Source organism: Botrytis sinoallii (assembly GCF_014898435.1).
Source record: "Botrytis sinoallii strain Bc 23 chromosome Unknown BSIN_016, whole genome shotgun sequence".
NCBI classification, from domain to species: domain Eukaryota; kingdom Fungi; phylum Ascomycota; class Leotiomycetes; order Helotiales; family Sclerotiniaceae; genus Botrytis; species Botrytis sinoallii.
In genome coordinates this window covers 193,622-205,196 of record NW_024066043.1, presented here as the reverse complement: position 1 = coordinate 205,196, position 11,575 = coordinate 193,622, and the positions used below count along the sequence as shown (strand labels likewise).

Here is an 11,575-nt window from a genome sequence, read left to right as displayed (position 1 = left end):
CCCCTCTCCCTCCCCTTCCCTCCCCTCCCCTCCCTCCATCACCAAAAACTTAAAACTCAAAACTTAAAACCTAAAAACCAATCACCACCCACCTAATCATCAAACCACTCACAGCACACCCCCCCCTCCCCCAACCCATCCCTCTACCCATACCCCCCCTACCCTACCACCCCCCACAAATCCACACCAACAAACCACCTCTCCCTCCCCCCCAAGATCCTCAAACCCATCCATCCATCCATTCACGCACAACACGCAACTTTCCCCCACAACACAACCAACAAACACAAGTGTCATACTTCGGCTTTGTAAATAACCGAGTGAGATTATATCATATCATCTACATAAACAATGCGTTTCATGATCAATTATGTTCTGTCCCTTGCCTAGTCCCAAATTTTCGTCAAAACCATATTTACCTACTTTCACTGCAACTGAAATTCCCTTGCAAAAAAGCGAGAGAGAAAAGGTATCACAATCACTAAGCAAAAATACCAAAAACATTCAAAACACTCCTAATTTCTTAATAACAAAATATCATTCTGGTATAGTATGTGTATGTGTGTATTGTATACCCCAACTGTATATTCAAATTCTTCCTTTAATCTCCGCTCTCCACTCTCTACTCCGTGCTCACTTCTACCCTCCGCTCCCACTCCCACCCCACTCCCACTCCACTCCTAGTCCCACCCCGCCCTCTCCGCTTCTTCCCTCTGCTCTCTATCCCCAACCACACAATTTCCACAACCAACCAGAAGGAATCGTCTATGTTATGTGCTCAAAATATAAGTTCCCCGAACCCCGTATCCGACAAAGTAACGAACTAAAGCAACGAATCCCACATCGCCATCTCCTTTCCCTTCTTCTCCCATTCATGTATGTGATGTAATAATGTATGTGTATACGTATCAAGTATCGAGAGTATCAACAAAGAGCTATCTCGTTTCCTTTAGTATCATCCAAGACCACTCCAGTTACCAGAAAGAAAGAAAAATGTTATCTCATCCGGAGCATGAATTCTAAGCACCTGTGACTTCATTCTCCTTCAAATCCCATTCTCCCTGCTGTAACATGTGTAGAACCTCTTTTCCATCGGCCGTCAAATCCGGTTTACCTAAAGGTGTAACCGAACCTGTGAAGAATCTCGGTTGCCAATCAACGCCTTGTTCTTGTCGTTGTTTAGCTTTCTCTCTTTGCCTTTCTTCTAATTCTTGTTTGAGGGCTGTTGCCCGGGCAAATTGTCGACCGTGAATGGCTTCTGTGACGCCTGACCAGAACTTGAGAGATTCATTTGGTAGCTGTTTTTCTGTTGGCGGGATGATCTTTGGTGCTACTTGAAGAGGCGCGAGATCTATCAGGAGAATTTGATTGTCCTAATAACGTCCAGTCAGTAGCTGTCGTCTGATTTTATGAAATGGGATACTTACGCCCTTCGGCCCCAAACTGAAGTATAGCTTGTCCTTCCAATTTCCAGATACCCTTGCTAATATATCTTTATCAGGAACATCTTTGATCCTAGTCTTATTATCATTGTCTGGATCGTAGCGGAAGACAACTCCCTCCACTTTGTTCTGCGTTTTCCCTAACCATCCCTCTTCAACATAATGTAAGATTGTCTTGATCTTCGTCTGAGCGCAACTGATGTAGCACTGGTCTCCTACGGTAACACTTAAAGTTCCACGCAAAAGCCCCCCAAGATGGGCAGCTGGATGTGTGAGCTGGTATTGCTCGTTGTCTCTCCTCTCAATATTAATGAAGATACCCAAATTGTGCTCCCCTGGTGTAACCTTGATACTCGTTCCAGTGAACTTTGCCGATATTTGATCGAAACCCCGGGCCGAGATACCCTTTTCCGGACAATCGACATAAAATGCGGAGACGGGTGGATGATGCGAAGTTTGTTCCGTCAAATACGATACTCGAACTTTTTTGCCCGATTTCGGCTTAGGAATTGTGACATTCGACGCATTGGTCGATGACATAGGAGTAGCCTTCTTCGAAGAGGAAGCACTCGTCGTGCTTAATTTTCCCGTCTCTATAGCCGGTTGCGAATCTTCGACTTCCCAATTACACTGTTCGAGAGATCAGTATTCCCCACTTCGACCTTTCCATTTAGCTGCAGCTGCTTACCCTAAAAAATTCCCCAAGAGTAGAATTGTATGGCTTGCAAGGCTTTCCTTTCACATATTTCAGATCCTTCGTAAACCAAAATCGCATGACTTCCAACATTCTATCTAATGGATCATCCGAGTCTCCTATTGCCACAAATGTATTCGGTTGATCGAGGTAATTCCAATACTCGAGATTGGGCGTTGGTTCTAACAGCTGGGCCGGCAAACTAAATCGAACGGAAGCAATATCTGCCACTCCAATAAACCTATGAGAAAAGAGAAAGAAATGTCAGTCATGACCATCCGAAACGTATGGATATCTGCGAAATGTCCACAGGTTGCTTGAGAGGCTGAAGCCACATTTTGTTGCATTGATAGCGGTGTGGTTTTTGTGAACATCTCCTAGCAAAGATGCGCAGAAATACATCAACTTACTTTCGCAGAATTCCCAAGAACATCTTAAGTTTTGAGCCATCATCTGGTGGTTTCTCCGCTACCGCGGAGGATGTAGGTAACGACTCGGAGGCAGTTGAGGGGGCCGTCGATGCAGCAGGTGAAGGATTAAATGCGGAGGAACCCGAGGATGTAGATGCCATATTTGAAGATGCGGATTAAATAACAATTAGAGAATCTTATATTATTCTGGTATGTCGAGCAGAGACTTGAAGGGAGGAAATGATTTTCAAATTTGGTGATTGAAGGTTGGTTGGTTGTACAGCAGGTGGATGTTTAAGATGGAGAAATCCTTGGTACGGGAGTGACGTTTATTTTAGGGGCCTTACGATAAGGAGCCGATAGGGTGAAATGATCACAACAGGTGCAACATCTAAAAGGAAAGATTGGTGCGTTTAAATCTCGCAAATTCGAGGATATGAACTTCTGAAGTAACTGAATATTTGAAGAAACAACAAGAAGACAGATTGATATGACACTTTCGTGTTGATCATCTACACGATTAACCGTGCGAAATTGAAACCAAATTATCGAATATATCAAACCAAAGTTTTTTCTTCCTGTACGCCATGACTCCCGCTCGGTTATTACCTTCTAGTCATTAATTCGAGAACAACATCTTGCCATCTAATTCAATTTCAATACATTAATCATGTTCAGTTTTTGGATAATTCACAACATCTACATCATATGAGTCTTCTCCGTAGAAAAAAGTGTTAAGCAGAAACTGTTCCTCTTCCATCTAGATGAAGTCTTCATTGCTCACAGTTCCCAAACCCTCGTAATGAGCCCTGGTGACCCCCCAAAACTGTGCCGCCTGGAGTCCAAATGACTTCATAACGAGACTTACATGTTTTAGACTGCTTTCGAGATCTGTATCGAGAATTTGAGCTTCCTAGTATCAGCAGCCATAGATGATTTGTACCACATTCTTGAAATTGCCATTTACTGTCACCGTTCTCGAAACTTATAGAGTCCCTTACCTATTTAGTATTTGCTGGACATCTTTCTTACGTATTTCCCCGGTTCGGGAAGTTCTTGAATTCAACCGCGAGCGGATTTGTAAAGAACTCTCGTAATGAGGTTGACCTACCCCATCGTTCTCTCCTATAGTAGATTATTATGCATGTTAGTTCACGTTGACTAAACTGTATCAAGCGGCCAACTCCAAGATTTAATTTGCAAGTGGACCTCCAAGCTCCGGGTATTTCGACTTGGGTTAAGTATGCAGCCCAGTTGAATCAAGGGTCACTATATTGTAACCGGCCGCAAAGCAGTTCCTAGATGTGACCACCTGGCTCTTTGCGCGTGACTGTCATTGAGTAGGCCCGTTAGTTGGACAGGGAAAATAGTCGGCTGAAGGGAGAGATATATTCCGTCACTTCCACGTATATAGAAGGAGGGCTCGAATGAAAGAATCAAGCTGTTGCTACTTGATAATATCCTCGACTTTCATGACCGTCTGAGAAATTGCAAGTGAGGAAGTTGCAACATTAATTCATCACCCGGCAGTCAAAGAAAACGATGTAGATAGTTCAAAAGAAGAAGAAAGAAAGAAAGGATATAACGCCTCTATATCTAGTGATGATAGGGAGATGAAGGCTTCTCAGCCTTCTAGAGTGTAGTTAGGGAGCGAAATGTTCTTGATGCCATGAAAAATGAAAAACGTGTGTTAAGTTCCTATGTATAATTTGGACCGTTTGGAATTTTCGATTCTTGAAAGTTGAAAGTCCATTCATAAATATCAACAGTATTTCCAGTACTCGCAGCTCTTATTTGGACTGCACTCCGGACTATTGACACCTTGACAAAAAGTAAAGTAACTCAGTCTGAAACAAAGTGGTTCTGAAACGCCAGCTTGCCAAATGCCAAGCAAATTCATAAAAACAGGTAGTTGGGGATATACTAAACTCGCTCGCGGGCCGTCCCTCTTTGTAGCTACTCGATCAAACTAACAACGGCAATAGAACATTGTAATGAATGCATTGTTAAGTCTTGTCAAGAGACCAATGTTTTCGTTTCATTCTCTTCTCAGATTTCTCATAGATGAAACCCAGACAGCTTTCAGAGGAAATCCCATTCGAGGATGGCCCGAGCACATGTTCGAGGCCCAGTGTCTGACTATAAACGTACCAGGGCTGGGGAAGGGGAAGAGTTCTTGTGTTCCGAGTTCTATCATTGAAAAAGATAACAGATCTCGTACGATGTTTGAAGCTTGGACTCTGGCTATAATCAAAGAAAAGATAATTCCCAGTCTTGGAGAGTAATACTGTATATTGCTTTCTTCTGAGTATATTGACTCAGATGAGATGTAATGCGAACATAGAGGAAGTTCCTCCACCCTCCCGCCACCGGATTCCACCCACGCAAGAGACTTCCTGTTCCGAGTCCCGATTCCCAAGCAAACAACATGGACTCGTATGATCCTAAAGCCTGGGCTGTTACCTCTATTCAAGATGATTCGACAACACTTCCTATGCAAACTATTGCCAAGAATCAGAATTCGGGGTCTAAAAACATGCAACCCAACCGACTTGTGCCGATTTTCCGTCCATACATCGTGACTGTCTGCAGTGTCACCAAATGACAACAGCGATGTTCATCATGTACTTTGATCTGGGCTCATTAACTACTAAGGCCACACATAGAATGTCAATGATGTATGCAAAGTCCCTTTCTCGGTGAAGCCGAAAGTCGTGTTGATCAAATTCAGGTATTACGGATGATAGAAAAGATTGATAACGGCGCTGGTAAGAGTAAGAGTAAGACCGCAGGGTCCTCCACAGTCTTACAAGAGAACACATTGGGAGTCATTAGCATTGCAGTAGAAGGCTCGTGGAAGCATCCGTATCGCAACTTGGAACCAATTTTCTACGGATAAAATAATTCCTTAACAAATAGTTTATATGTTTTTTGTATTGAGTAATGGCTTTGATTGTAACCTCCGCGATTTAGATTTAGGATATTGATGTGGGCGAACGACCAATCACATCGATGTAAGAGTTCTGGAACCTACTTACCGCACCCCTGTGACAAATGTGACAAAATCCCTGCAAAATTCATGTTTTTCTATATAAACTAAAATACTATATAATTAGTTCAATTATTGATATTAAATTACAAAAACTTTATAGTGAATAATATAAATTATTATTTATATATAAAAATTTCTAATTTATTTTTAAATATTTTTATTAAAAAGTTATATAAGTTTTTAGTTAAAAAAGTTCAGAATTTTTAACTTGTAACGCTTTTCCCATACAAAATAAGCGAATTTTTCGAAATTTTTCAAATTTTCAACTTTAACTCTTCAAAAATATTACTATAAAAATATTTAAAAATAAATGATATATTTTTTTGAGTAATTTAAATAATCTAAATCTTTCTATAATAATATATTCAATTTTATCTCATATATTTATAAATAAATCAGGGTATAAAAAACTAAATAATTGTATATTTTAGCTGGAAAGCGTTACATGTGCGGTGAGTAGGTTCCAGAACTCTTAGCATCGGGTAAATGTTATGAAAAATCCTTGTGCACACAACGCAATAACAATCTTCCCAAACACTTTTGAAGGGTATGCACATCCGAGGTGCTCCATTAGACAAGCATTGTTGACGTCATTTATATGGGTCCCCACTTCAGAAAGTTCAATGGGCGGAACAGCGGATAAGACGAGGTGAAAATCCTCTCTTATTCAGGAATTAGATATTGATGACATCGAAGATCCGTAATACATAAATAAACAAATCTCCAAAAATAAGATGAAAGGATGAAAAAAACTTCGGTTCAGGTGGGATTTGTAGTAATAGGAATCCATTTTGATCAATCTATGTGCCATTTGTACTCCGTACTGTGCTTTGTTTTATATTGTTATATGTTGTTGTGAGCGATGATCTCATGGCTGACAAGTAATAGGTACCAAGATACTGTTGACGGGAGCACTTTTGCCTTGTATATCGGTGACAATGTGATTATTGGCGATAATGCTGTTTCTCGAATCTCGACGTGGCAATTTGACTGCTGAAAAGAGTTTGTTACGAAAATGACAGCGGAACGTTCCTTCTCTGGAGAACATCCTCGAGGCTTGAGTATTCTAGATGTCGAGAATTGTTCAAGTACCCACTGCTATAGGGCAAATGTCTTGAAAACCTACCCTGGTCATAATTAAAGGCGGCTTGTGGCTGAAATCTTTCTACCCACCGCCACCAGCGGTGTAGTGGTAAATCGTGTCCGTGGAAAAGATTGATGGCTTGAAAATTCAAACCGGCAGATGCATCGCACTCAATCACTTGATATCGGTACCTTCGGTACCTTTGATCGACTAGATGCAGTATCGACAATTTGACGCTACTTTGAGAGTGAACAACTCATATCGCAGGAAGGAGATAACATGGGGACGGATATTCTTCGCGAAGCTTCCACAGCTCGACGTCTTAAGCGAAAGCTGCATCTAGATCTAGATTGTGGTAGATGGTGCGCGCTGTGTTTGACTTTCTCTTATACAATAAAATACATCTGGTCGGGAAACCTCGGATCACTATGCTGCCCGTGCATATCCGTGTGAACCTGCTTGCAAGAGTGTATATAGCATATATGCCTACCGGTATGTCGTAAAGTCAACAATCCACGATTATAGAATGGCCAGATGTCGCGCATAGAGAATTGGCAAAGTCAAGAGGCTGAAAAGGATAAGGGCGGGATGTACCGATTAGACAGACGCTTACGTAGTCTAATCAAGCCGTAGCTGTGAGATGTATCACGTTGGCGTTCTGAGGTAGGTTAGATGCTGATTCCGTTTCATGCAAGTGCAGCACTTATTAGGCCGTTCACTTTTTGTGCTCGGCTCCATGCTTGACACCAAGCCAGCGGTGCACGGGAATCGAACTAAAATTTAGTGGTATCGTATGGAGATTGAAGAGAAAACGGTAATTATGGTTTGGATGAGGGCACAACAAGGAGGGGTTCGGAGGTTCCGAGGTAAAAAGAAATTGAAATGTATTAAGACCATCAAGGATAGAAGGAAGAGCAGCCAAAGAAACTCGAGAGTCGAACGTAATCTCAATGAAGGGTATTCATTTGTGGATGCGGGTGAAAGCTGCTAGGAAGACATTAAAATATCCCGGAGAAAGATTACTGATCGGTTACGCCACAGCTATACGCCACATGGCTCGATAATGGTGCCATCTATACCTCTGATTCGTACATATGGATGGATGCCTTTGTCCGAGAGCGTCATGGAGCTAATGTGATAGCTGTGGCTGTGCGCACGAGAACGAAGGTCACATTTCCCCCTCGATTGTCATAATCCAATGAGAAGCAGTAAAATTCATTCAACTGCAGTAGACTAGGCTTTTGCCAGTTGAACTTGTAGACGCTTGAATAGCCTATGAGAGCTCGTATCTAAGGATGATCGAAACACGCCCCATTATCCCATTATCCCATCATCCCATTATCTCATTATCTCATTATCTCACTAGCAGATTGTAGCTAGGTTAATGCTGTATGCAGTCAAGTCTGGGCTCTGGAGCATATGAACGTATGGAGAAAATGAATTCTGAGCCGCGGCAGGTGACACGAGAGTATGCAAGCATCTGTTAACAGCTAGGTAAGCTTTTCTTCACACTGAGCAATCAAGACAGCACACCCTGAAAATCTTCCCAGCACCGAAACGATACCTGACCTATATCAGCGTCAGCCTATGATGTATTACGCGAATTATGATTAATGTGTTGTGTTGCCGTTGAGCCATATTTCCCTGGAGATCATAATGTCTAAAGCGTCTAAGATCATAAGGCATGAAGCTTGCACCTCATCTCCGGTGCGATAGGTTGATGGATCTGCCACAACGCCACTAAGGAGAAGTCTTTTGGTACTAGAGTTTCGGCTCTGTAAACTTCCCGTTGATCGACTTGTGGCTCGTACGGCTCGCTAGAGGAGTTTGAGTTCCTTTGGTTTCCTCTTCTATGCAGGAGAGATCGTGGCTGTGGCTATGCAAAAACTCTACGGAAAGGTTATCTGGAACAGTCCAGACTGAAAAGATGATTAAAACCAATGGGGTGGACGCAAGAAGACAAAGAGATTGACAGAATGATTTGTTTGGCTGAAGCGCCTGCAAGTCCCAGAAGTGGAAACAACGTAGGTAGAAGGAAGAATTCCCCGCGCGGCCTGGAAATGGACAAAGTGGCACCCAAATCTGGCAAGCAACACACTAGAACTTTAGAGCCCCGGGCTCGAACTTTCTTTCCCCAATTCTTGAGATTAAGGACTGTTGAAAGGGTTAAATTTGTCAAATCCATCTACGGTGATAGGATCGCAACAGTTAGATGCTCCGAAAGCACGTATTCATATGATCTAACGAGAGAACCAAGACGAAGCAAATGCCTTATTATGATTATGGTGATAGAGTATAAAATGCAATAAGATGCGAGGATGCGAGTAAGCAATATAAAAGACATTGGCTAGGTTTGAACCAATTTGATGGTCGTGGACTAATGGTACGAGCGAGCTCACTTGGGGTAAAGAATCAAAAGGTAAAAAGGGGCCGATCTCCGAAAGCAGAAATCTCTCCAGATTTTCGATATGTAGACGCTCTTTGCAGGTGGGATCAGGATCGGAAAATAATGTCACGTTCCGTTGCGACACAATTTACACGGATATGAAGCTGAATTGGGCTTAGCCTTGATTCTCCATTGGGACCGAGAAGAATAATGATACCCAGCATCCGGTACCCAGGTAAGATATTTCATTGACCGTAATGATTGTGATCTCAGCAGAGTGCGAGAATGCCCGTTCGTCGCAAGCACAAGCCAATGTGGCTTGATACTTTACAAACGGAAAAAAAGATGGCGACCATCTCAAAGAACGAGAAATTGTGATGGGTCGATGATACTTTTCGCCACATTTGAGATTCCATCGATCGAGTGCTGATCCTTTCTTGATTGGATGAGCGACTGTGGCTGATGAGATAGATCGGTGATGAGGGTGAGAATGTTGATGGATGCCGCTTTGACACCATGAAAATACGTCGTCTCTCCACGTCCGAGGACCTCATTAAGGCAAAGCTCCGCCAAATGTACCCAGGTACTCTGTGGATAGAACTTTCTTTAGCCACCCCCAGCAACAAACGACTGACCCAAGGAGTCCAAGTAAAATATAATTTGCATGAAAGATCCCAGCAAAGAAAGAGAAAAAAGAGGATGAGTGAGGTGATTGGGGGGAGGATGTCAATGAGAAAATGACCAGGGATAATAAGGGAAATCAATTTGCTGTATGGGTATGGAGTAATACATTCATTGATTGATTGATTGATTGATTGATTGATTGATTGATTGATTGATTGATGTATTGATTGATGTATTGATTCATTCATTCATTCACTCACTCTCATATTGTCGTTGATCTCGAGGCCAACTGATGATGTGTCCACATTAAGCATGCACATTTCATTCGCGGTACCGTTTACATGGCTTTCGGCTATGGTGCTTCGTAAAGACACTGGGTTGAGACGGAGAACAGAGGACGGCCAAGGGAGATGGAAAGACACGCTACACCGGCTCTTTGTTATTTGCTTTATTGGCACGCCTGAATGTGAATGTGAGAATGCGTTTGATGCGAAGTCGATGTGAGGAGAGATGTACCGTTTAGGTAAAAGTGGTGCTTGGGTCGAAGTAGGTTTGATATGGTTCGGTAGGAAGGAAGGAACTAAGGTGGTAGTAGTGGTGGATCTAGAACTATTGGAGTAGTAATCAGCTGAGGTGCTTTGGCTTGCGATCCTCATTCATTCAAATAGTCTCTGTTCTAATACTCGATCCAGGTCTAGGCACTCTTGCTACTACATTGGAAGGAGCCACAGTGAGTTTGATCAGAGAGGCGCTTAGATGTCGATTGCAAAGAAGTTCATCAGTTATACGATGGTGAAGTCTTCTCGTGGCCACGGATACAAGATGGTTGTGACAATGTCCTCGATAGACGTAGATAGTACAAAGTATGCCCTGCCTAGGTCGGTACATACATACCGGTGGACGTACTAGTGAGTTAAATGATGAGCTGTGTATATTGTATTGTATATTGTATTGTATATTGTATTGTATATTGTATTGTATATTGTGTAGGTTATTTATATTATTGATATTATTGATATTATTTCTCTTGATATTACCATGACTGATATCTTTCCTTTTCGCGTGCCAGTCGGACCCATAGCAAAAGACGTACCAAAATTAATCCATGCAGTCCCATGTCTCCAGTCTATTCTAGGTTTCTATCAAAAAAGAAAAGCAAAGGTTCGAATCAAAGTAGCCTCAAGGAACCTTCCGTTATGCGAATTTTCATAACATGATAAACCCCATCACCCATAAACCCATCACCCATAAACCCATCACCCATAAACCCAGATCCCATAAACCCAGAACCTATAATTCCCCTCTTCCCCTTCCCTTCCACTCCCTTCCCCTTCCCCCCTTCCCACCTTCCCACCTTCCTACCTACCTCCAGCTGCCTCCTACCGAAAACCGACATATGATTCTGCTCATTTTAGAGAAAGCCAATATCATCATTTGATAATATTAAGTAATCAATTACGGTCGATAGTATGAGATATTAAATACTGTACCATCCCTCCCACACAAGACTTCGCACCCGTATCCTCGAAAAGATTATCGTCGTCGCTCTTCCATACAAGATCATATTATCATATCAGATCATATCAGATCATATCAGATCATATCATATCACCTCATCTCAGCTCATCTATCTCATCTCTCTCATATTATACATAGTTTCACTTCAAGAGTCACAAAGTCAATCAATACCTAATAGGTGATAGGTGATTCCCACTAGGTAAACGAGTGAATTCCCATTACGCTCGCTATCCGAACTTTAGCAAATCCCATATGCTTACCCCTCCACTTCTTCCTCAGCTCAATTCTCGACACAACAGTCCACGTATTTAATCATTTGCATTCGACTCTCTTCACAAAGGGAGGGAACTCCTTTACTCTCTCAA

The 11,575-nt window shown here is 42.2% G+C and overlaps 2 protein-coding genes across 2 annotated transcripts; one reads left to right on the top strand and one right to left on the bottom strand.

Annotated features, from left to right (window-relative positions):
• Positions 1-697: 697 nt before the first annotated feature.
• On the bottom strand, positions 698-3,737 carry EAF02_008422 (uncharacterized protein). Its single transcript, XM_038904470.1, has 4 exons — positions 2,547-3,737; positions 2,131-2,377; positions 1,428-2,072; positions 698-1,373 (listed from the first exon to the last, which is right to left on the bottom strand). Exons 1-4 carry the CDS (start codon positions 2,705-2,707, stop codon positions 1,020-1,022), a joined length of 1,407 nt encoding a protein of 468 aa, XP_038755527.1. The 5' UTR covers positions 2,708-3,737; the 3' UTR covers positions 698-1,019.
• Positions 3,738-4,974: 1,237 nt separating this feature from the next.
• Positions 4,975-5,530, top strand: EAF02_008421 (uncharacterized protein; the record flags this gene model as incomplete). Its single annotated transcript, XM_038904469.1, has 3 exons — positions 4,975-5,130; positions 5,213-5,224; positions 5,278-5,530. The coding sequence occupies 3 exons, from the start codon at positions 4,975-4,977 to the stop codon at positions 5,443-5,445; spliced, it is 336 nt and encodes a 111-aa protein (XP_038755526.1). The 3' UTR covers positions 5,446-5,530.
• Between the last annotated feature and the right edge of the window lie 6,045 nt (positions 5,531-11,575).

Bases quoted from the DNA above. Each gene is read 5' to 3' on its own strand.
- EAF02_008422 (XM_038904470.1), bottom strand. From the start codon at position 2,707: ATGGCATCTACATCCTCGGGTTCCTCCGCATTTAATCCTTCACCTGCT. The intron at 2,378-2,546 runs GTAAGTTGATGT...CTTTTCTCATAG, and splicing joins TTCTTGGGAATTCTGCGAAA to GTTTATTGGAGTGGCAGATA. The intron at 2,073-2,130 runs GTAAGCAGCTGC...TCTCTCGAACAG, and splicing joins CTCTTGGGGAATTTTTTAGG to TGTAATTGGGAAGTCGAAGA.